Here is a 22,854-nt window from a genome sequence, read left to right as displayed (position 1 = left end):
AGAATTTAATGAAGAAAAACCAATCACACCATCTAAATTCGATGCCACAAAATTGTGTTTATTTCCACTTCGTTAATAATTAGGGTAATGCTTAACTCTAAACAACGATACAGTGCTCTCCTTATTCCCGAGAGCCAGGTAACCTCCGGAGGGAGAAAAGGAAATCTTCGTTACGCTACCAAGCTGGGAATTCGGCAGTGGAAAATTTCGAAACACAGTTCCGCTCTTGATGTGGATCAGCTTTACCGCATTCTTCACGGTCGACGAAGCGATGCCCAACAGCTCCGATGTTGGATTAAACGTGAGAGAATCAATATAGGTTGTCAGATTAGTGATAGTCTTCTGGGGTATCGGTTGCTTTTGAATTAGCAACACATCTAGCGGATAGATGTTCACGACACCTTGTCGGCTACCAGTCGCAACCAGCTCGCCGTTAGGAGAGATCGCGATGCAAGATCCGTTCACGCATCCTTCGTCATGGAATACATTCACAATCCGCTTCGATTCGATGCTGTACACAGTTACCTCGGTGTCATTGCTGTGGCTAAACAAATAACGCGAATCGGGCGTGAAAGCAAGTGCTTGGCAGGTGTAGCGCTGCTGAATTGTGCGCAACACCTCCTTCGACTTCGCACTCATTAGATGCACCTCGCCTGATTCGCCAGCCGACGCAAGATACTTTCCGCAAGCAGACACACAAAAGTTTGTCATTAACCAGGTGTCTTTTTCGGGAATCTTCAGAGTGTGGCCCTGACCGCTGATAAGATTGTAAACGTGATAAAACTTTCTATAGCTCCCAAAGATGGCCTCGTTACCATCGGGAGACAACGTACTGCACGCAATTCGTACTTTTGGTAGCCAGATCGTGTGTAGCTTCTCGTTACGCACGCCATCGACCGCGACAATAGATACCAACCCCTTCTTGCCAGCCATGATTGCCACCATCGACGTGGGATGAAAGTTAATGGCCGTTATTTCCCCTTCGCCTTTTGTCTCGCGGTTTAAATTTTTAAGCATCTTCAGCTGGATCACGCCCTTCGGTAGAAACAGCGAATCATCTTTCTTAACAACATAACCGACATTCTGGAGCAATTCGTCGTCCGAGTTGGGTTCCTGTACTTGATCCAAGTCTGCCCACTTCGGATTACCGACAATCTGTTCGAACTGTCTTCGACGCTTTTCATTTGTTAGCTGTCCTTTAATTTCTTGGCGGGCGAACTTGTTTTTCTTTGTGTTTTGGGCATCCTCATCATCATCGTCATCAGAATCTTGCCACGCGACAGACCGTTGCGATTTCGATGGAGCAGAAGCCATCGGTGCAACCGATTCGTCGACGATTGGATCTGGCCGCTTTCGCTTCTTCTGCCTGGCAATCTTATTTTCCTGCTTCGTCATTGTTGAAACGAGATCAGCAGTTCCGCTAAATACAAGCGACATGAGCTCCTTTTCCATTTTGGTTCGTGGGCGGTCTACTTTCAACTCTTTTGAAGGTTTTTTCTTCAGACGCTTCTTTTTTTTATCTTTCATTTTTACATCTTGTAAATTCTTTTTTGTGGTTTTCACGACACTTTCTGGCTCATCCTCTTCATCCTTTATTTCCTGCTTTATCTCGATTTCCAAGCTGCTTTTCGAGGTCTTTCGTTTTCGTTTGGCACTGTTATTGAATGTGCCATCCAGATCGTGTTCCGAAAAAGCTTTCGTTTCGTCATCACTAGAACCATCTGAAAATTGTTCTGCTTCGCTGTCGGTTGCAGATGCTGGATTGCCATAGTCATCTTCGGAAGACTCTCGTTTTATCATAGCAGGATCCATTATTTCAATAGGACCCAGCTGCTCTCCATCACTTTCCCAATCAGGAAACTCCTGTTCATCGGACGATTGTGGCGTCTCTTTATTTCGCTCGCTAAAACCTTTCTTCGCCTTCAATTCGGATACATAACCCGAAATTAGATTATCTAGCTCGTTATCGCTTTCCATCATAATTGACCGAGAATGGACCAAAATATGCACTAAACAATGTTGAACACGAACAAAACCCTAAACACGTGAAAAATGAAAACTTGAGAATATTGTCAGTTTTGACAGAAAATGCAGCTTTGTTTTGGTCGGAACGTCAACATCCTGTTAAGAGAAAAGTCAAAACATACGTAATTATGTAAAAGCGGTCGTATATTCTCGTTATTGCATTCCATTGCATCAATATCATCATTTCAGATGATCATACGCAAGAGTAACACACTGAAAAAGCTGTTGGATCGATGGCCCGGTAAAAAATCACTAGGGATATATCGATTTCTACCCATCTTCTTCGGTCTTGGTGCAGCATTAGAATTTTCGATGATCCATTGGAGAGTTGGTGAAACAAATTTCTGTAAGAAACATCACGTTACTGCTGTATTTTCTGCATTAACCATGACCATTTTTATTCGCAGATAACACGTTTAAAAAGCGACAGGCTAAAGAAATCGTAGAGGAAAAGCTAAGGTTACATCAGCTGGAACCCATACCGTTAAAGTAGATCGTACATCGAATTATAAATAACCATGCCCGCTGGTGTTCCCATGCGGCAGTATCTCACCTTTACGGTGGCCGCTCTGCTGTCCATGTTCGTCGGTTCGCAAGTTGTGCACACCTACTACCATCCACTGCGGGATCTTAACTATTATGTCGAGCGGGAAATTAAGATGCAACGATTGCGTGAGGCTCCACAGGCTTCGGATAAAATAGACTCTTCAAAGCATGTGTCATAAATAAACGGAAAGCTAATCTTGAATTGGATACACGGAAGTAGTGAGAGTATATATTCAGCCTGAAATATTTGGATAATTGCGGAATGTAACGCATTATTTTGAATGCGTTTCAGGCGCTCTTTGTTGCTGGCTAGATACAGCTTGAGCAGCCTTCAGCGCTTTTAGATGCTTCATAAGAACCTCGTTACGCTGGCATTCCATTGTGAGCTGTTTTACTGTGGCAGCGTACTTACGCTGTTGCTCGACCAGACAGAGTAGCTGTGAATTCAGCCCATCTCGTTTGACTTTTTCATCGTCAAACTTTTTCTTCAATTTATCTTTCGTAGAGCGTATACCTTCGACTATTGTTTCAAACTGATGCACAAACTGTTCGCGGGAATGTGGAGATTGCATCGCGTTTGCATAATTGTCGTAGATGGAATTCAACAGCGACATTTCCTTTTCCAGATACAACTTAGTGTCATCCAGCGTGTTGTACAGAGTGTAGAATTGTTTCGTTTCCCGATGCTTTGCACTAACTACAGAGGGCCGTGAATGTAATTGAATAAAATTGTATTAAAAAACAAACCAAACAGTACATACCTTGGTTATAAAGCTCAAGAAATCTTCTCTGATACTGAGCCAACTCCGTGCGGTCGGGAATATTGTCCAATTGACGTCTGATCGATATGTAAGCTCGGTTCTTCTTCGCCAACTGCAAACGGAGTGATTTTAAACGTTCTTGTTCCATGTCTAATTGCCTTTGTAGCTCCAGCATGTCTTCGTCAGGGGTAGATGATTCTGCTTTCCTACAAAACATAATTAATTATGAAATAGGTCGAAAACATTTTTGATGCAGCTTTACAACCGCTCAGCAGTCTTAAGATGCATCAACACCTTTACAGCAGATGTTATTCGAGAGAAGTAATTTATAGAACGTTATAGTATGATCGGTAGGATGTCAGTACCCTTAGTATGCTTCTGTTATCAATAGTTTTAAACGCAGAATTAGATTACTTGGACTACTCACTCAACTCTCTGTTGTAGTTCCGCCAACTCTTTCTTGCAATTTTCTTTAAACTGCGACTCTTCTTTCTTCATGCGTTCGTTTTTCAACACCAATTCTTTGACATGGTCTAATATCCTGGAAAAATTAATATGAACCATTAGTTTATCGATCATCAATTTAAAATAGCAACTTTAAACGTGACAACGTTTACATACTTTTGATTACTTTCGCTAATCTCCAAATTGTCGAGATTGCGTATTTCCTCTTCCAGCGTTTCTTTTCGGTTGTTGCCCTCTTGCAAAAGCCCCTCTTCTTCTAAAACCGTATTTTGCAGCAGTTCACATTCACTTCGAGCTTGTTCTAGCTTCTTTTCTAACGCTAGTTTCAAAGCCAGTTGCGTTTTAATGCGATTTCGCTCAGCCACGTGTTCCACCGATTCTGGTGAGAGTTTCTGCGTAATCTCATCGTATCGTTTCGTTAAAGCCGTATGATCCACATCGGATAGTTCTAAGGCAATATTGTGCTAAAAGATTCAAAATATCTTATTATAATTTGCCGCACTTTTGCAACATGTAAATCCGGCCTGTACCTCTTTTGCTGCAATCTTGAACAAAACATCAAAATCAAGCTAAAAAATCAAATATAAATAAACCGAAAACATAAATAATATATAACGAATAAACAAATCCTTAAATGAAAAATGCGCTCCGATGAAATTAAAAAGCATCTACAGAATCAAAGGTGCCATACCTCCCGTTCTGTAGACAAAGGAACGGTCTCTTCCTCCTCTTCTTCCTGCTCGATATCTGCGCTATCAGTATCGGTTGCTGTTAGCATATCGTCCGCTAATTCCTGTTCCGGTGCATCTTTGGGGCGAACCGGTATCCAACCGCCACCAGCGGCCTTGCGGAGTTTGAAGTGTCGCTTGGGAAGATACTTCGCTTCAATAGCTTGTAAATGCGCCAACTGTTTGACGCGCAACCGCTGGAGTTCCTTATCAGATTCGAGGGTAAAATGGTTTTGAAATTGAGTAGCTGCAAGCTTTCGCAGTGTATCCGCCTTTTTACTCCGATTTTCAACCGACCGCTTCACCAACCACTGCACCACGGGGAATATGTTGATAAAGTCCAGCCCCTGTATCTGGTGCGGTTCGATCAAAAACGGACACTTCATCCGCGGTAAAACACCGACAATTTTTTCCGTTAGAGCACTGCAAAGTACAAGGCGCATAAGTGAGATACCGAGGAAGGGTTGCAATCATAAAGGACGTGATTGCAACTTATATGGGTTCGTGTTAACGGCAGCGATTTGCGGAAAGTGCTTACATTTTCTGGCCTATGGTAAGATTCTCGTGAAATAGTAGATCCACATTGACGTCATAGTCACAGGCTTCGATGCACCAGGTCATGCCGCCGACTATCTTGTCGAATGACGAGAGTCCTTGTATGTGCGCCCGGTAGTACCCGGCTCCGACCAGTGTGTCGATGATATCCTGTTCCTTACGTTTTTGCTCTTCATCTTCACGTTTCTCGACCTTAGAGATGCGAGTGGCATAAAAGTAACAGTTGCGAATATTAATAACAAGCTAATTCTGGTGCTATACATACTGATAAGCATATCAAGAACTTTGTTATCGCTCTTCCTATCCCATGAACTTACCTGAATTTCATTTCCTTCGGCATCGAAACGTGTAGCCAGCTTTACGTTGGGTAGATGCTTAGAAAAAATGTTCTTCGCAGCCATCGTAACAAGGAAAAAAGGAACCTAATCACGCTCCGAAAAATTCACGATCGCTGGGAGAATGACCCTTTGCAATTGAATTCACACTGAAAGCATAATTGCATCTCACAGCGGTATCAACAAGACACTGCACTATGTTTGACAGTTTGTCAGAAATAAACAGAGAAAAAACGAGAGAGGAAAAAGTTATAGCGAGAAAGAGAGAGAGAACGAAAGAGAGCAAAAGAGATGAATAGAAAATTTCATGCTCTTCTATCGTAAAAAGGTATGTTGACTATTTGTAATTTTATGCTGTGGTTTTAGGACGTTTTGGTTTCTTTTTCGCTAAAAAGTCTGCGAAAACAATGATGATCATAATTATTAGAAGTCGTACCGCTTCCCCTTATAAAAAAATATACAAAAAAATTAAACTGAAATCTGTTAAATTAGTTTATTTCACGTTCTGTGTAAAGTTTGCTATTTTCGACACTTGCTAAACATATTTTATCTATATTATTTTTAAAAAATCTCTTGCGCTTTCGTTTATATTTAAACATAAAAAACGGGATCGAGATACACGATCACGACACTTAGAAAATAGTCCTAAAAAGCTGCACATCAAAATAGGAAGCACATGGGAGTAACGGATAAAGGCTTGAGATAAAGGATAAGGCGTTTTACAATACCTTGGTGTTAGCTTATTCAGTTCACATTCAAGATAGGCTGTCTGATGAAGCCATACGAGGAAGAAAGTTCGTTTGGTACACACATTTTGAGCCTATTCCCATGATATATAGAACATAATTGCCCTACCCATCAATTCTAGCTGCCTAATAACATGTTACATAGTCAGACACCAACATAAAGCGCTAAATTATAAAGTCAAGGTACGTTTTGCATCGTCCGTTAATACAAGCGAAAATGCTTAGCTACAATATGCTTTAGGAAAGCAAGACTGATTTCCGCTTATCGATCGTTTTGATTTTTGCTGCGTGAGCGCACACATACAAAATACGTATGTGAGCCGTTTTTTTCTTTTTCTTAAACTTAACTTTAATCTAAACCGGAAGCAAACTTACAATCTAAAGGCAAGCGTCTCTCGTATTTCGGGAGCAATAGTCGCTTCCCTATGTGTAGAGTACTACTTTTCGTTGGCAGCTATTTGATTTCGGCACATTTCCTTCTCACGGAACTTGCTTCGAGGACAATCTCTCTCAGTCTCAGTTACTTGAGGTGATACGTTGGGAGTGAATTCGATAAAAGTGTTTCTGTCCTTGCAGACCATTATACTGGATTTGGAATTGTGTAGAAATAAAATTAAAGGGTTCGGAGAAACGCTAGGTATCATAAGGTAGCACAGTGGTTTGTGGGAGATGCGGGGATTTGCAGACGTTCAATGAACCAAGCTCGGTTCATTTTCATTTCATTCATGATGAAACACACAAATTGATTGTAAACAAAAAAAATGCTATCAAATACCTATTGATGTGAGGGAAATGCAGATGAACTATACAAGCATCACCCATCGTCTACTAGATGACGGGGATGGGAAATCTTTACAAACAATCCTTAACACAGATTGAAAGGTGACAAAAGATACCTTTCAGAGTAAGTGCATCACCGCATCGCACCTAAGAAACCTCCATATTTCGATGGACGGTCACAGGGACGAGAATGTGGTGCCCGCTGGGAGGGCTGGCAACGGGTGAGCCCGGTGGCAGTACCGTCGCCCCAAGCACACCCGTTCTTGAGACGGACGTCGGAGAGGGAAGTAACGATTGCATCGACGGATCCGTAAACCGATCCGCGATCGTACCGAACGTTTTCGCCTCGCCCACCATCGGTGGTTTCGAGAGGAACGAGCTTCCGGCACCTCCAGTGTGGTTGCTGTACGGGCTTGAAACGGACGTGCTTATCGACGCGCTGTCCGATATGGAGTGCCGCTTACCGCTAGCACCATGCCCTCCGCTTCCGTGAGCCGTAGGGATGCCCTGAGGATCCACGTTCGATAAACACAGATGCTCGGATTCCTCGTGGTGCGTCATGGTGGAGTAACCATGATCGGATGAACCACCGCCACCGCCGCCATTTGGGCGGCGATAGTCCGAGGACATTTGATACGGCGAAGCCACGTTCGGGATGATCATGTAGTTCGCGTTGTGCTGACCGTTCAACAGTAGATTCTGCTTGGCATTCGTGCGACCAATGTCGCAGTCGTCTGACGGACTTCCATCATCTAGATCAAAGCGGGACAATGGCAACCCGTGGCAGAGGTCTGCAACCAGATCGTCATACAGTTGATCGGACGCTCCGCTCTGGTCGGTATTCTGCCGGAAGCAGTACATCGCGAACCCGACCACTAGACAAAGCGCCAAAATGGCTCCGGCAACGGGCCCAATTGAACTGTAGGCTGGCGGTAAGATCGATTCCATGTTATTGCCTGTGTACGCTGCATCACCGTAAGGCGTTGGTGCTCCGAAAACGCCGTTGAAACAGGCCAACTGCGCCGTACAGAATGGCGTGCTTAACTTGTTTTCTCCGTCCACATCTATCTGGCACCATTCGCAACCAACCAAACCTAAAACGGAAAGCAATCATCAGTTTGACGACTCATCGAACACATCGATATAACCATCCCATGCTTACCTAAGCACTCGTTCTGGGTCGTGTAGTCTTCACAATTGATACCAGTGCAGCTCTTCAACTCGTAGTCCGTGTCGTAGTTAATAGCACTCATCGATATCAATTCTTCGGGCAAAGGTGAACAGAGTGGGACCGGAAGGTTTCCTGCCAATTTTATTCGTTTTGGCTGCACCGAACACCCACTAGCACCACTGTCCCCATCGGCCCAACCATACTCCAGAGGACACTCACAAGGGCACTCGCATTCCGTTTGCTCCATGCGATTACAATTGAGACAGGAGTTACCGACCTACAACGAAAAAGACCGTTCGGAGGACATCCGATTAACTCAAACCTAAAATAGGACGGAAATGGTGTTTTACGCTACTTACCGTACTACACGGACAGAAAGCACCCCCATCGTTGGTGGAATTGACGATGCCAAGGAACAGATTCGTGCCCGGAATCAGCATTATTTGATACTTTGTTTTCTCACCGTACAACAGATTAGTGATAACTTCGTCCACTGCGAGGCTCATATTGAACTGGTAGAAACGCTGCACGGTGCGGTTCACGTAGTTGTAGCACATTTTCTTCGTGACCAACTGCTTGTGGTTGAGAATGTCGTTCGCGACCTGCGATTCCTTGTGCGTTATGTGCTCCACGGTACGACGCGTGTTTCCCGGTCTCAGTGACGCTTCCGCAAGCATCGGATGCGCCACCAGGTAGCCGCGGTCATCCATCAGGAAGCACTTGATGTTTTCCATACTGCAGACGGCCGCGGAGTCCAACAGCAGCTTATAGAAGAACGCCTGTGTAAAATCTACCGCTACAACGGCTATAGCCCGGTGATCCGCACTGCCGGAAGACGTTCCTGCCGATTGTCCCTCGAAGATTGCATATGCGACGCTGACAACGTAACCAGCGCCACCAGCATCCAGATACGGTTGCGTTACCACCATCCGTCCGGGGTATTCCATCGCTTTCACGAACCACGGCCGCTTGGTTGGTTCGAGATCGGTGTCAAGCAAACCGCCAGGGAATACTTGCAGCACTCCGTTCACGGTGGCGGCATAACGTCTCACGACGTACCGACTGAGATTGCTCTGGGCGTGACGCAGCCGGTAGTCGTAAAGTATCTGCAGAAGCGCTAGCACATCGCTACGAACGTCCGGTTGGAGACCCGGGTTGGCAAACAGCAGCTTCCCGTACGTGTCCTTCATGTAAGCCATGATGTTCTGTATCGTCCTCACGTTGTCCTCTTCGCTAGTGCCCTCGCGGTTATTTCTAATGTGGGCGAACGGTGACTGAAACGAGGACGCACTTAGATACAACGTGCTTGCGTCGGCCACGGCCAGTTGCTTCACCAGTCGGCACATCGATCCGTCGCTTCCGGATTGCAACAGATCGGCTGAAGGCCGTTGTTGCTGGGGAGGATAGATGTCAATCCGATGGTGGAGCAGCATCGACAGAAGGTTCCGTGTTGTGCTGCTGCTGGCTGCGATGAAATTGTACTCCACATTGCTTCCACCACCAGCACTTCCAGACAAAGGATACATGTTCTGCGCCGTGGTGCTTGAGGCGGCGTAAAAGCTGGACCCGTCCGTATCGAAGGATTGTTCCGCGTCCACATTCAACGTACGTACGATACAAACGATGTACGAATGCACCCGCTTCCAGTAGTACATTGTGGTACGGTTCGTACCGTAGTGGTTGATTCGCAAATTCCCCTCCGGATCGGCAAGCATCCGTTTATAGGCCGGAGCGAAATGCTCACGCTCTAACCGGGTGATATTGGTGACGAAGAAATTCCCTCGGGCAGCTATCGGGCGCGGGAAGGATGGATGCATGATCGTGTTACCTTGCAGATCGATCAGAAATGCGTACGAATCGTCCTGCTGCCGGTAGTAAGCGACATGCTCGGCCAGATCACTCAAGTAAAGGTCAACCCCAACGAGCCCGTGCGTTCCAGCCGGATAGCTCACCGTCACGACCGTGTCCTGCAGTGCCGGATCGTAATACGGTAGGTGTACCCGCAGATGCTCTTCGATGAACCGAGCTGCGCTCAAAAACGGTTCCATCAGCGCCACGATAAATCGCTGTGCGTCGAATGAGTGCTTCGAAATCATGACCATCTTCCCGGCGGGATAGATGACCTGCGAGAGGTTGTACCGGGCGTAGTTCTGTGTGCTGATGTCCACAATAAGTTGCTTCTCCTGGGAAACCTCGCGCTCATCCAACAAAATTAAGCAGCTGTTGATAATCACCGGGTAAGGCAGGCGTGTCTGACCGTCGTGAATAGTTTGCAAGATGCTCTTCGCCAGCGGCGAACCCGATGGAAGAAGGGCACGCCCAAGATACAGGAACACCACTGGTACCTCATCGTCGTGCATTCGGTAGATGTCGCTGAATGCGTCAAACGCGTACCGAAACCCAGCCGCATGATCCGTCGCCTGTTTCGTGCGGTTCCGCGATTCGATGAACTCCACCAACCGCTCCTTTTCGTCCATAGTCGCACGCACGAACCGATCCGATCTGTGACAGTCGAAGAATTCTTCCGACGTAACGACACGCTGCCCTACTGCAGCCACCGACACGCGGTCATTCTCGTTGAGCAGATACAGCACAAACTTGCTGATCGCCTTCGCCACCTCGAGCTGATCAAATGTGATCGTGTTGCCGACATCGAGCAGTATCATCACGTGCTTGTTGCGCACGGCAGACAGGTAAAGTGCCTTCAACCGACTGTCTCGCGGGTAATAGTGACACTTGTAAGCTCTCGCATGGTCCAACGAGGACAGAAAGAACTGCTGTCGGTAGCTGACATAATTGTCGTCCATGAGCGCACTCTGCTCGGCAAATAGCTGCTGCAGATTCGCATTATTGTCGTCGATCGTCTGATCAGTGATGCGTATCCGTGGCCGATCAGAGTCCGCGTTTGCCGGGAAGGCACTGAAATCGAGGAACCCGCCCGCGGTACCAGAGCTTCCGGAGCCACCGCTGGTTCCCAGACCCGGATCGCCTGCCAGCGGTTGCTGCCGACTCGCTGAAACATTGGACAACTTCGTGCTCTGGATGAAGCTTTGCAGATCGAACGGAGCATCGTCTTCCCACGGGTTGATGTGCTCGCTGTACGGGCACGGGTTGAGTAGGGTGTTGTACTTGGCGCTGTACTTCGTGCCGGTTTGCTGGATGAACCGTCGCAGCTCTTCGATCACCGAGATCGTTTGATCAAGCTTCCTGGATAACTTTTGGGCGATCCTTTCCAGCAGCTCGACGTCATCGCGCGTTGTGGTTGTGATTTCCAGGTTGTTGTACAGTTTCTAGAAATAAAGACACATCTTCAGTGAATATCACTTGAACCGTGAAAAGAAACTCGATGGCGATCGAATACCTGCACGTTCGCCACGTCGAGCTCTTCGTTGCGGATGTGCTCGAATGTGTTTTCCAGCATTTTCGTCAACTCCTGAATGCCATATTCACCGTGGTTCGCTAGGGATGCCACTGGCGTGACCCCAAAGCCAGGTGCCGTCGATGATACTGGCGCGGACGGCGATGATGTGGGTGAAGATATCGTCACCCCAGGCACTTGGTGGTTATCGGAACTTATCGGTACACTTACACTAATGTTGCTTATCAGAGGAACTATGCTATTTACAAAAATTGTGCTCGAGGGTGCTAACGCACCCCGGCACTGAAGTGGCGCAAGTAGCAGCGCCAACAGCACCAACGAAGCATAATAATACTGGACGGTATGAGGTGGCCGCTTCATGTTGGTGGATGCGGTGATTTTATTCCTCAAAGGGATTAAACGCGGGTTAAATGCCCTGCCCTTCACGCGCTCCGTACCAGCAGAAACCATTCGTCATTTTCACTTTACCGAAATTCGTAACCGGGCTCCCTTTGAAGCCCTTTTTTCAAGCGCTCACTTTCGGGTTCGATTCCTCGCGTTTACGTTTCTCCTCATCGACCGTACACTTTCCTAAACATCTCCGTAACGCCTTGTCCCTACTCACTCAATAATACGCACCCCCGCGTCTTTCGGGTCCTCCGTGGCCCTTCGATCCCTTTTTTCGATTTTTACCCTGCTCTTTCGCACGCGCGCGTTGTGCTCTCTACCTATCTTTCTCTCTCCGATCGACGAGTCGATCGTTTGAACCCTAAACACAGCACGCTCGTCTGGACCGAAATCACGGAACTATCGGCGGCGGCGGTCTGCTTTGTTGTTTATGGTACTGAATCGTACTTCTCGCTCACTCTCATACACAGTGCCACGTTTTCTTCGCCGCTCTCATTTTCATTCACGCACTCCGATGGCTTCTTTTTACGGGCAGCGCTTTCTTCGTTATCTTAACGCACTCATCGGGAAGGATCTCTGTTGAACTTTGGCGATGATCGCTGATCGATTAACGAAGCATCATACGAATTTCGCGAGCAGCACACGGTTGCGGTGATCGTGGGGAAGATTTTACTGCTATATATGATGGAATTCGTTTGCTTGCGCGTGCCGTTCTTCACTCGCGACGACCGATATCCAAAAATACATGGTGGATTATCAAACACTGTTAGCTCTTCAATGCATGTGATTTTCACGACCCTGAGGACACGTTTACTATTTCTATTTAATCTTGGATTACATTACTCACGGGCGGATTAGCTTTTGGCACAAAATGTTGTAAATGAAGCAGCTAGAAAAGAAAATAATCTTTCCGCGACGTGCACACACTTCTGTTATAGGCTTTTGGCAGATTTGACAGTCGATTCGTTTTGACGTTTGTAGAATAATCGATAAAAGCTGGTACAGCTGAGAGTCGATGATCGGTGAGATTGTATTTCACCATTTTTAAGTCTCTTTTAAAAAACGTAAATTAATGGCTTTCATTTCCCTTTAAATAAAGAAGCATTTGCAATAAAGCATGGGAGTTGTTCATCTCTCGATCTAAGTTAAATAAAGCTTATTAATGAGAACAAATTCTGCATCGGTGATTCTGATTGCAACGTAACATGTTTAAAGGGAAAAACACAATATATCGCAGAAATAGTTAAATGTTTTATCTGTTTTCTTATTATAACCTTAGCTCTTCTCAATTTTATTGCCATACTGTGATGTTTTTACTAATTCACTCCTTATTTCAAATACGTGCAAGAAGGCTGTCCACGTGCTGTAAACCACGTGGTCGGTTTTGAATTCTACTACATTTCTCATGTAAACAATAATCGATTAATTGCATTTTTTATTTTTCGGAGGATTTTTATATTTATTTCAATATAAAACATTCTATCAACTATTAAATTAAAACGATATTTACAATTGCATGTTTGTGTTTGTGTGATGTGTGAACATGAATGCATGCAGACGGTCGATTCAGGTTTGCTTTCTTTCACCAAATGATGTAGTACAGATGGGCTAAATTTCGCTTTTTAGATAACGATTGCCAAACGAGTAGTTAAAAAGGACGTGTCGAAGAAAACAAAACACACGCAAACGAATGATTCTTGAAGCATACTAACGATAGCTAAGGGAAACGAGCGCGTTTTACATTCATTTCTTCATAAGAGACGTCTTGATTTTTAGCAATAAAACAATTGGTAGCATACATGTGTTGTGCTTGCTTGGGTATCCCAAAGGATTTACCTTTAGTAAAATATTTCAATGGATTCTCTTAAAAGTAAAAACACTGAGCATTAAGTTGGTGCAGCAAGAGAAACGTGCATGGCATGCAGTTTCCCACACAAAAAAAAATGAACAAACCATGTAAATGGTGTTCTCATATACTTGCGAAATAACCAACCATCATTTCACAACCCTCGACATGACATGGGCGTAAAATTTTGCTATTGTAGCCTTCCGCAAGTGACTACATACACTTGGGCACATTCCAATGAACACCACGTGTAGTTTTCACACCAGCACCCTTGCTTGCAACCCCAGCAGTTCCTGAGCAGCTTAAGGTGTTATTTTCCGTTCGAGATCGAACACAAAACGGACCTTACGGAACGGGGCACGCAAGGCGTCATCAAACCGACAACCGATGTCGTCGACAAGCGGGCATACTTTACGGTTATTATCATTATTATGATTTCCCAACCGATCGGTATCATGGAAGGCGAACATCCAGATCCTGCCGTGGCCGTGATCGGGGGAAACAGCAGCCAACCTGAACGCGATTCGCGAGCCACAAATGGCGGTGAATGAAAAATGGGCGAAAAGTTGGCAGTAAGATTGGCGCATTATGAAACACGCTGCCGAACCGCTTGCTCGAACACCTCTAACGACACCATGCACTGGCTGCGAATGTCGAAATCCTGCCGAGCCGATAGATAAATTACGCTTACAGGTCAACGCCGCGGCTCGTACGGCGTCTCAAATGGATCAATAACATTCAATTTGCGATGATTTATGGAACACTTTCCTTCCAATTCCGACGGACCCGCGTGCGATTCTCGCCGATGCGGCCACGGGGCGCATGGAAAGCGGAAACTAACGTGTGCCACTTCGCACATGGCTTAGTAAAAAAAAAGAAAATGGGTACTGGTTTCAACAGATCGATTAATGCGGCACCCGCGCTAGCCGACCCGTCGTTTTCCACCGATCGGAGCTAAACGCCCATAATTCATAGCACCCCGTGGTGGAGGAATTAAGCCATATTAAATTACGATCAGTAATTCGTGCCCCAACTGCCCTTGGCGTGTGTGGTTGCGAGCAACTGGCATCGCAGCAAAAACAAAAAGAAAGATCACAAAGATTCGTTCACAACACCTAAAACCACAACAAATAGCAACCCTTGCCTTTCGCATCCGGAGGAGTTGCGCATCCTGGCATTGCCATTGCTTGCTCCATCATTTCCCATCAAAGTGTGCTGTTGCTATTCCCTAGTATAATGATTTTTTTCTCTTATTTCCCCTTAATTCTTCTGTCCAGAGAGGTCCGCTGGTACACATCTTTTCTTCGTCTACATTATAAAAACTACCTTTTATAGGATAAGAAAAGAAGTATCGAATCGAAGTGATAACAATTTAGCGTTTTTTTTAAAGAGAGTCGAGGTTTTTGCCGGCCGGCGATTGCAAACTCCTACCAATGCCACCGCACCTCGACGGGTGCCATGCTCCGTGGCACAACGGGAAGCTTCCGATCCTTTCGTTTTCTTCGAGTTTTTTTTTCAACTAAATTTAATAAATAAACAACATGACGGCGTACAGGCGGCGTACAGAGTGTTGCGCATGTGGGAAACGACACATGCTTCACACATTCGCGAAACGGGATGATGAAGGAAGAGGGACATGTGTGTAAATTCAGTCGCTTTGCGCCAGGACTCATGTGTGTAATGAGCGGGAGAGAGAACGGTGATGTCGGAGAAAGCTTTCGACAGAAACATTCTACGGGAGGCATAAGCTTTCCTTGCTAGTTTTCCACTGGGTGATGTACACAGAGCAAGGATTCAAAGCTCTTCAACGTACCTCTTGGAAATGTAAGCCAAAATCAATCGTAGCAAGCTCTAGCCGACGTACAGGACCTTTGAATGTTTCCAGGACAAATAAGTGAGTCCATAGAATTTTGAATTCCTTTCCAGAATTCTAGTAGAGGAAAACCGCAGGTTATCGACTATGTGACGAGTAGACGGTAGGATTGATGAATGACCCGGATATCGGTATGATGATGTCGAAGGATATTTGTATCGTGTGTGTGTGTAGGTCTGTGTCGTTGTATGTGTGTGTGTGGGTGTTTGAGGAGCAAATGAAAACAAACAGTAATAATTTGTACAATTCGTGTCACGGAAGTATCACTATTACGTCGTGCCGGCCACCTGTGGCTGCGGGCCCTTCGGTTTGATCATCATGGTGGCCTTCTTGAGCGTGTAGTCCCATCCTCTCCAACGGAACCAAACGATACCTTGCCGGGCGGTCAGATCCTGCGGATCGTGTAGATACAGTCCGTTCAGTCCTCGTCCACATGACTTCCACCACCAGCCGCCCTGGAAGGAAGGGAGAGAAAGAAGAGTATTAGATCTCAGGTCAGAACGGCCTCTGATCGAAGTCTAGCGTACCTTCAGCATGCTGGCGCAGTTGAGCGAACTTCTGTCGTTATCCCGGTTATACGTCGAGAATGGGCTGTTGTTAGAGCCGTACCACGGATCGTTAAGCGAATCGCCGGCATTGCCCTCGTATCCATCGATCTCCAGCTTGTAATAGTCCTGTTCCGAGTGTATCTTGAAGTGCGAATATTGTGCGTATCTGAAATTTGAGTCGTAAGGAAACTCTGGTTACAAATCTCTTCCGGAAACTCCCCAACGCACGCGAAGCCTAACCTCTTGTTGCCCTCGAAGTCTTCCAGCTCGACTCGCAGCGAGTAGTCTTCGTTGTTCGTCAGCATGTAGATATTTTCGTTACCGAGCCAGAATTCCTTGGCCGGATCGCCGAAGCCGTTCTTGTAGTCCGCCCAGTCGCGGTTGAAGTTCTCGCGCGGATCTCCATAATCGTCACGCCGTTGGATGACCTGTTTGGTTGGGGTGAAAGGTTAGTGTCATTTCCAAATGATCCCTTCTCCAAAAACGTACCGTCCATCCACCGTCAGCGATTTCCTGCTCGCAGAACACCTTCAGGAACCAGTAAGTCGTGCCACGGATCTGGAGATAATACACGCCCGATTGGCGCATTCCGGCGTTCATCAGGTCCACACAAGAGTAACCCTGGAAGAGAGATATAAAAAATAGAAATAGAACACCAGTTGATAGATAGAACGCGCCTCTAACAGGCTTAAAACGTCGTGTGAAGTCTAATGTATTGCTTGGCAGCTGAGCGAATCGACGTAATAGCATGAAGCCAGAATGCCGCAAATTGTTGCGATCCCCTCGTCCCAGGGATGATTTGCCGGACGGGCAAAGAACACCGGTGTTTACGTGGTCACGATCCTAATAAAAATATAAACGCATCCATCTGCCCGATGACGGCCGGAAAGATTAGCCACGGACCACGAATAACGTGCCAATTACCGCGACCGGCCAGCCGTGTCCGAGATGAGCCCACTCTTAAGCCCGTATTTCATCACCATTCCCTAGGACGCGGCCTAATCCAAGGCTTCCCAAGGCGGGTGGAATTTACTTTATCCATTTCTCATCCATCATCATTCATTCTTCCGCCTAAACGCGCACTCGCGCCCAATCGAGAGCATCGTCCGATCGGCTGACCGGTGGTCCGCTGGAATGCCAGGACCAGAAGGTTGCCCTTGGCCGGTGTGATCTCGGTGGGAAATTGTCGATGTATCAACCATCGCTCGATTCATGACCGGTAATTACAGCCCTGCGGGCATCGTCAAGGTTTAGCCGGACGGAATCACTCGATCGTCTTCGTTTCGTCGTTTAGCGTCTTCATGACGCGCGGTTTGGCCGTTAAATGTTCGATCAATTTGGGAACAAACACACAAAGTAATAAAACTAATTCACTCTTCCCACAGGCTTGAGGAACATCTCTCGGGTTCTTCTGTACCCGCGGGATGCTCCGCGATCGAGCTGGTTCGGCCGGAAGGTGACTCCGCAGCGGTGGACCCCGATTCTGGCACGTCGAAGCTGTCGCCCTGATTGGCAAATGCTAAAGTTCGGCCGTAAAGAGGTTCGAGCTGGCGAGGATCATCTTAATTCCTGCCAAAGGCCACTCGCGTGCACGAACGCAACCGGATCGTGCGGATCGCTCGAGAGCGCTTCTAAATGGGCATCTAGTGATAAATGTAACAAATGCGGAGTTTGACCGTGCGTTGAGGTTGACAAAAATGGCGAACCGGCCCCCGGGTGACCGGAAGGCAGCCCGAACCGGCCTGTCCGCGTTCGCGAAAACCTGCGCGGACATATGTTCTTCCTGCGTTCGCTTCGCCAAAACCTGTTCATAGGTCAAGCTGGGTGACTTCTGCGCAGGCGATGGTTCTTGTTTCGGGACGGGGATTTAATTGTTGCGCTGACCTTTTTGGACCATTTTGCGGGTATTTTCCGCGTGGATTTGAACGCGATGGCGTGCGGATGAGATTCGATTGGCATTTCTAGCAAAGCAGCCGTTGCTAGGAATTGATCAGATCGGTTTGTTTTCGATTGATAGCCCGTCCGTTTTGGAGCTCCAGGCCTGGCCTAGCTTGTTCATTAGGGGCGAGTTTTAATGGATCACTTTGACCTGTTTTGTTCAAGTTGATTTTGGTACATGAACACGTACGTGGTACTAGAGGTTCGTTTATTTCCACGATCAAGCATAAAAGTGATCGCGATCTTGCAACAAAATCGAATGATCACCAATTTTACGATGCAATGCGTCAAATTAAAGCTCTACCTCAAACGAGCCCCATTTGCATGTGGTTTTACCCACGATATTCTACTTCTAGCCGATACGTTACAAAATTATACCGGTCCGGTATGCGTTCGCCCAGCAGAAACCCGTCTACCAGCAGCAGCAGCAGCAGCAACAGCAAACTATCAGGTACGGTGTGCGCTAGATCCACAATTACTAAACGTTACTGCAAACCGTGGCCGACCTCCGGACACCGATAGACGTGGTGTGTAAAAAGTCAACTGTCGGTCGCGCGAATGCGGTAATGCGCTCTAATTCCACGCTCCTCGAGCTGAGCGTTTTCCCAACCCCAAATGTGCTCGATTGCCAGCATAATCCACCGGCGTTGTGCCAAATGTCAATGCGATGCCGACTTCCATTCGAGCCCGCGGACAATTAACCCACCGAGTTGGGAAACGGCAATCCATTTAGCACCTTCCGCTCACTTTCGATGCTGCCGACGCCCACGTGCGAGCTGTCGGGTTCGGTTTCAGTTAAGGTGGTCTTTCTTGAAACCGTAAAACCGACCAACCGGGGCGTCACCAGTGATGGCGAGTTGACCTGTTTCAAGGGACGGAAAGCCCGCGTGATAACGTGCGTTTGAAATGTTTATTAGCACCCTTTTCTTCTTCGTCGTATCTAGTCGTTGGCCAGTGGATTGCTCGTGTGCGGGAAAGGAAATATGATCTTTTCCGTCTTAGGCGGTTGGTCCACCGGGTTGGTTAATGGAAACGTCCAAAAACCTCGCACGAGCTTTAACCATCGAGGTGGGGAGAATCGATCGTTGATCCATATTTATCAGCCAGCGAGCGAACGAGCGAACATTCGGAAGAGTAAGGCTAGTTAATCCTACCATTGAGTGTATCGTATGGAAAAAAGCTCCCCAAAATTAAGCTCCTCTCTTGCTTTGCGTGTGTTCTTGTGAGCAAGATCTTACCGGAAGCTCACTCAAAACGCCACTTGGTCGCGCGTGAAAGTGAAAGCACAACCATTCGGCCAGTTACATCAGCGGTCACCGGCATGTAGCATTTCGCGATTAGATTATCCTAGCAGGCTCGCTTTACCCGAGAGGTTAAATGGTCAGCCGCACCCCGAACGGTGGAAATGTGTTTGCAAAAATGCTCCTGTGATTGGTCGGTCGGAGTAGGAGGTCACACTACCGGTTGAAAATCGCAACCGATCAATCTCCATCCATAGTGACGCTGCGTTGCTGGTCGAGAGATAGAGAGAGGGACTCCAAACACCGTGACTAGAGCACATATTTGTGCCTCGAACTTGCTGATTCGCGAGATCGTCGTGTCGAAACTATTAATTTAATAACGAACGCCAATTAATCATCGTTGGCCGTGATGGAGTACAAGGCAAATAGTGCTGTATCCTGTAGCTGTTTTATAGTGGCACGTCATTCGAAAACTACAAACAGCACCGGGTACATTTTAGAGAGTAAATTGCTCCTGGAAAGGTTCCAAAACCTGGCTGAAACTCCTCACTCGCCTACGATCCCTTTTGTGCATCAGTTGCAGGATAGGATTTCAATCAGTTCCCGATTAAATGCACCAACGAACAACCCAAAGATAGGCTCAATTTACTACCGCACGTGTTTACGAATGCCTCTCCATCGCATCAGAGAGCTTTTGAAAAAGCCCTTGACGTACGCGATCATCCCGCTCATTTCCTGCAACATGTTTAGATGTTCTCGGAGTCGTAAAAAACTACATCTACGACCACCCTCGGGGTGATCGGGCCAACTCCTAATGTTGCTGACTAATTAATCAACGCACCCGATTGAGCTGCAAGCCGCCATTACGGGGCGCTTTTCGTGAAAAGCTTCCGCAGCGCTTCGGCTCTGACAAGCGCGCGGACACGAAAAGGAAATCCAATCATAAATTGCCGGCCACTTTCGGGCAGGAGGTGCAATAAAAAAAATCGTTTCAACCCTCCGATTGGTGGTGTTCAACCGGCGTGTGTGTGTGTGTGTGCATGTGCAAGTCACTAGCCTAGTGGCGCTCTGGCCAATCGAGCCGTGAGTGTTACGAAGTTCTGCTCCATGGTGCTATTAGTCTCTTTTTTTTTCAAGCGCTGGTCCCAAGGGTCCAAACTTCGTGTGGAAGGAGTTTGATCATAGACCGACTGCGAGCAGCGACTCAATCGCACCGACACCGACTTCGAAGTCGTGCCTTGTGTCTATTGCGTCATACAGTCTCGGATTTTTATCCTTTTTTCAGCCGGTCTGCCATTGCCCATTCTTACTGCCCTCCTTCCAGAGCACGCAATTATGCAACGTCTCGTAAATCAGATCACCTCAGGCAAGTGCACACGCACTTATGGACCTCCATAGCAGGTGGCCTACCTTGATGTCCTTCAGGAAGATGCTCTCGGTAGCGAAGGTGCTGTTCAACACAGATGGCTTGTTCTTGACGCTCGGGAATATGATGCCACCCTTGCGGGACACATTCTTGCCGGTACCGGTTGTCGATGGGCTGCTGTTGGAGACGTTCGTGTTGCTCTGCGTCGTACTGCTGGTGCTCGTACTCGACGCCGTGCTGGTAGATGTCGACGACGACGCCGCTGAAGAAGACGCCGTCGGATAGGTCGTAGTTGGCAGTGCTTCAGTGAAGTCCTCCACAATGTATCTGTGAGTGTATGGGGAGCAAAAAAACAGGCGTTATCAAAAGATCTCGTGTTTCAAACTGTTTCTTTGAAAGATCTTTCTTACCTGTTGGGGTCGTACTCCACCAACCGATCGATGGTGGGATCCATCAGTAGTTCCGCAGGTACAGGTCGTTGAGCCAGCACGGCAACATCGTCCTCTTGCTTCTTGAGTCGTTTCTCGACCATATCCAGATTGTTGATGATGAGGTTCGTCTTCGTCTTCAGATCATGGTGAATCTCACCGATGGCACGTTCCTGCCGTTGGTTCTGCGTCAGTAGCGCATCCGATTTCGGCACCAAGTCATCGACGGAGCTCTTCGTTCCTACGACCACATCCCACACTTCGTCCATCTTCTCCGACACCGACATGATGGGGCGGATCTGCTTCACCAGGATGTCGATCTTGCTCGACTTCACGTACGGTGGCAGGGTCGAGGTCGCATTATATCCTCCATACCCACCGGTGCTGTGATCAACCACCGCATCGTGCACATCGTTCAACAGCGTAAGCGTCTTGCCGAGATTCTCCGACACCACGTTAATGTGGAACTGCAGCTTCTTGTCGATACCCTCCGTAATGGTACGCAACTGACCGAGTTCCTTCGTAATGTGGCCCATCACCTCCGAGTGCATCGCCTTCGTGATCTCGGCCACATTCATGCTGACCGTTTTGCGTTCGCTCGCCTCCGCATTAATGTCGTCCACCGGCAGGAAGTTGCTGTCGATTTGGCTCTTCAACCCGTTCAGCTTGCTGTCGATGTCGCTCACCTTCTGATCCAGCGACACCAGCCGACTATCGAGCGAATTGGCCGCCTTCGCTGTCCTGACGCTGTTTGGACGCCCATCCACGATGGTGTCCACGTCCACCGTCGAGAGTTTGCTATCGAGCGTGCGCAGCTTCGAGATGACGGAGTCCGTCTTCAGGATGTTGTCCGCTACCTTGCTGTCGAGGGACTCGACCCGTCGCATCAGGTGCTCGACCGCCTTGTCGAGGTTGTCTATCCGCTGTAGCTTGCCCTCAAGCGTCGACACGACGACCTCGAACACGTTCAGCAGCTGTTGCTCTCTGGAATGAAACGGAGCATAAATAACGGTCATTTCGAATCGGCCGATAAGCTCCCGGGAAATCCGCGCGCTCGAGTGAGTTTGGCGTGGGTTTATGCAACCGTGCGGGCGCCTCCTTAATGTACGTTTTAATCTACATTGTAGCGTCACGTTGTGAGCCGAGCCGTTATCAGGTGCTCGCCACTTTCGCCAGGATCGCGAGGGCGAACGTCGGCGAAAAGTGAACGTCTTCGCTTATCTTAATAATTTAATTACTAACGTGCGCGCGCGGTTGCGTTTTCTCCCCTTTTCGCACTTTAATTAACATGATTTATTCGTGTCGTTCGTGTCGCCGTTTTCTGGACCGGCTTCCGGGACACACGGCCGTGTCACCCTTTTCCGGCGTGCAGGCCTTTTTAATTTCTGCGAAAAATCGATCTCACTGAGGCATCTTTCACCTCAAGCATCTCGGTGAAGTCGAACGCGGTACGAACACCGTGGGGAATTAATCTCACCGTTGGTAGCATTTATCACGAGCTGACACCACGCCCGGTCGATAAATGCGGGACTTTTAATACTCGCGTTCCACTACCGGTGGAAAGTGGATGTGTTTTTTGGGAAAATGTTTCGGTTCTTTCAAGTAGCCGATCGAGAAGGAAACGCTACCACGATTTGGGATGCCGATCGCCCTTTCGAAAAGCGATGCGATGCCGATAGCACAAAAAAGAGCGACCCCGTGAAGAGGGAAGCTAATTAATCAATTAATTAGCAAAA

The 22,854-nt window shown here is 47.4% G+C and overlaps 5 protein-coding genes across 5 annotated transcripts; 1 reads left to right on the top strand and 4 right to left on the bottom strand.

The window, feature by feature from the left end:
• Window positions 1–72: 72 nt before the first annotated feature.
• Window positions 73–1,977, bottom strand: LOC128723774 (U3 small nucleolar RNA-associated protein 18 homolog). Its single transcript, XM_053817540.1, has one exon. The coding sequence runs from the start codon at window positions 1,975–1,977 to the stop codon at window positions 73–75; it is 1,905 nt and encodes a 634-aa protein (XP_053673515.1).
• Window positions 1,978–2,214: 237 nt separating this feature from the next.
• Window positions 2,215–2,652, top strand: LOC128727813 (small integral membrane protein 4). The gene is made up of 2 exons (XM_053821758.1): window positions 2,215–2,371; window positions 2,433–2,652. The coding sequence occupies exons 1-2, from the start codon at window positions 2,215–2,217 to the stop codon at window positions 2,516–2,518; spliced, it is 243 nt and encodes an 80-aa protein (XP_053677733.1). The 3' UTR covers window positions 2,519–2,652.
• A 127-nt stretch (window positions 2,653–2,779) lies between these two features.
• LOC128727811 (coiled-coil domain-containing protein 93) lies at window positions 2,780–5,481 on the bottom strand. Its single transcript, XM_053821756.1, has 8 exons — window positions 5,398–5,481; window positions 5,064–5,272; window positions 4,489–4,948; window positions 4,328–4,366; window positions 3,954–4,261; window positions 3,760–3,873; window positions 3,333–3,538; window positions 2,780–3,268 (listed from the first exon to the last, which is right to left on the bottom strand). Exons 1-8 carry the CDS (start codon window positions 5,479–5,481, stop codon window positions 2,844–2,846), a joined length of 1,845 nt encoding a protein of 614 aa, XP_053677731.1. The 3' UTR covers window positions 2,780–2,843.
• Window positions 5,482–7,005: 1,524 nt separating this feature from the next.
• On the bottom strand, window positions 7,006–11,851 carry LOC128727805 (VWFA and cache domain-containing protein CG16868). Its single transcript, XM_053821750.1, has 4 exons — window positions 11,474–11,851; window positions 8,472–11,402; window positions 8,104–8,389; window positions 7,006–8,035 (listed from the first exon to the last, which is right to left on the bottom strand). Exons 1-4 carry the CDS (start codon window positions 11,849–11,851, stop codon window positions 7,089–7,091), a joined length of 4,542 nt encoding a protein of 1,513 aa, XP_053677725.1. The 3' UTR covers window positions 7,006–7,088.
• A 4,015-nt stretch (window positions 11,852–15,866) lies between these two features.
• On the bottom strand, window positions 15,867–22,020 carry LOC128727809 (angiopoietin-related protein 3). Its single transcript, XM_053821753.1, has 6 exons — window positions 21,101–22,020; window positions 20,735–21,017; window positions 16,635–16,766; window positions 16,386–16,573; window positions 16,125–16,311; window positions 15,867–16,052 (listed from the first exon to the last, which is right to left on the bottom strand). Exons 1-6 carry the CDS (start codon window positions 22,003–22,005, stop codon window positions 15,867–15,869), a joined length of 1,881 nt encoding a protein of 626 aa, XP_053677728.1. The 5' UTR covers window positions 22,006–22,020.
• Between the last annotated feature and the right edge of the window lie 834 nt (window positions 22,021–22,854).

This window comes from Anopheles nili, chromosome 3 (assembly GCF_943737925.1).
Source record: "Anopheles nili chromosome 3, idAnoNiliSN_F5_01, whole genome shotgun sequence".
NCBI lineage: Eukaryota > Metazoa > Arthropoda > Insecta > Diptera > Culicidae > Anopheles > Anopheles nili.
The sequence above is the reverse complement of the archived record's forward strand: the minus strand, read 5'-3'. Positions and strand labels throughout refer to the sequence as shown.

Bases quoted from the DNA above. Each gene is read 5' to 3' on its own strand.
- LOC128723774 (XM_053817540.1), bottom strand. From the start codon at position 1,977: ATGGAAAGCGATAACGAGCTAGATAATCTAATTTCGGGTTATGTATCC.
- LOC128727813 (XM_053821758.1), top strand. From the start codon at position 2,215: ATGATCATACGCAAGAGTAACACACTGAAAAAGCTGTTGGATCGATGG. The intron at 2,372-2,432 runs GTAAGAAACATC...TTTTATTCGCAG, and splicing joins AGTTGGTGAAACAAATTTCT to ATAACACGTTTAAAAAGCGA.
- LOC128727811 (XM_053821756.1), bottom strand. From the start codon at position 5,481: ATGGCTGCGAAGAACATTTTTTCTAAGCATCTACCCAACGTAAAGCTG. The intron at 4,262-4,327 runs GTACAGGCCGGA...TGAATCTTTTAG, and splicing joins TCAAGATTGCAGCAAAAGAG to CACAATATTGCCTTAGAACT. The intron at 3,874-3,953 runs GTATGTAAACGT...TAATTTTTCCAG, and splicing joins ATTAGCGAAAGTAATCAAAA to GATATTAGACCATGTCAAAG.
- LOC128727805 (XM_053821750.1), bottom strand. From the start codon at position 11,851: ATGAAGCGGCCACCTCATACCGTCCAGTATTATTATGCTTCGTTGGTG. The intron at 11,403-11,473 runs GTATTCGATCGC...CTTTATTTCTAG, and splicing joins TCGACGTGGCGAACGTGCAG to AAACTGTACAACAACCTGGA. The intron at 8,390-8,471 runs GTAAGTAGCGTA...TTTTCGTTGTAG, and splicing joins CTTTCTGTCCGTGTAGTACG to GTCGGTAACTCCTGTCTCAA.
- LOC128727809 (XM_053821753.1), bottom strand. From the start codon at position 22,005: ATGCGACGGGTCGAGTCCCTCGACAGCAAGGTAGCGGACAACATCCTG. The intron at 16,767-20,734 runs GTAGGCCACCTG...TCTCTCTTCCAG, and splicing joins TCTTCCTGAAGGACATCAAG to GGTTACTCTTGTGTGGACCT. The intron at 16,312-16,385 runs GTTAGGCTTCGC...CTCAAATTTCAG, and splicing joins GACTTCGAGGGCAACAAGAG to ATACGCACAATATTCGCACT.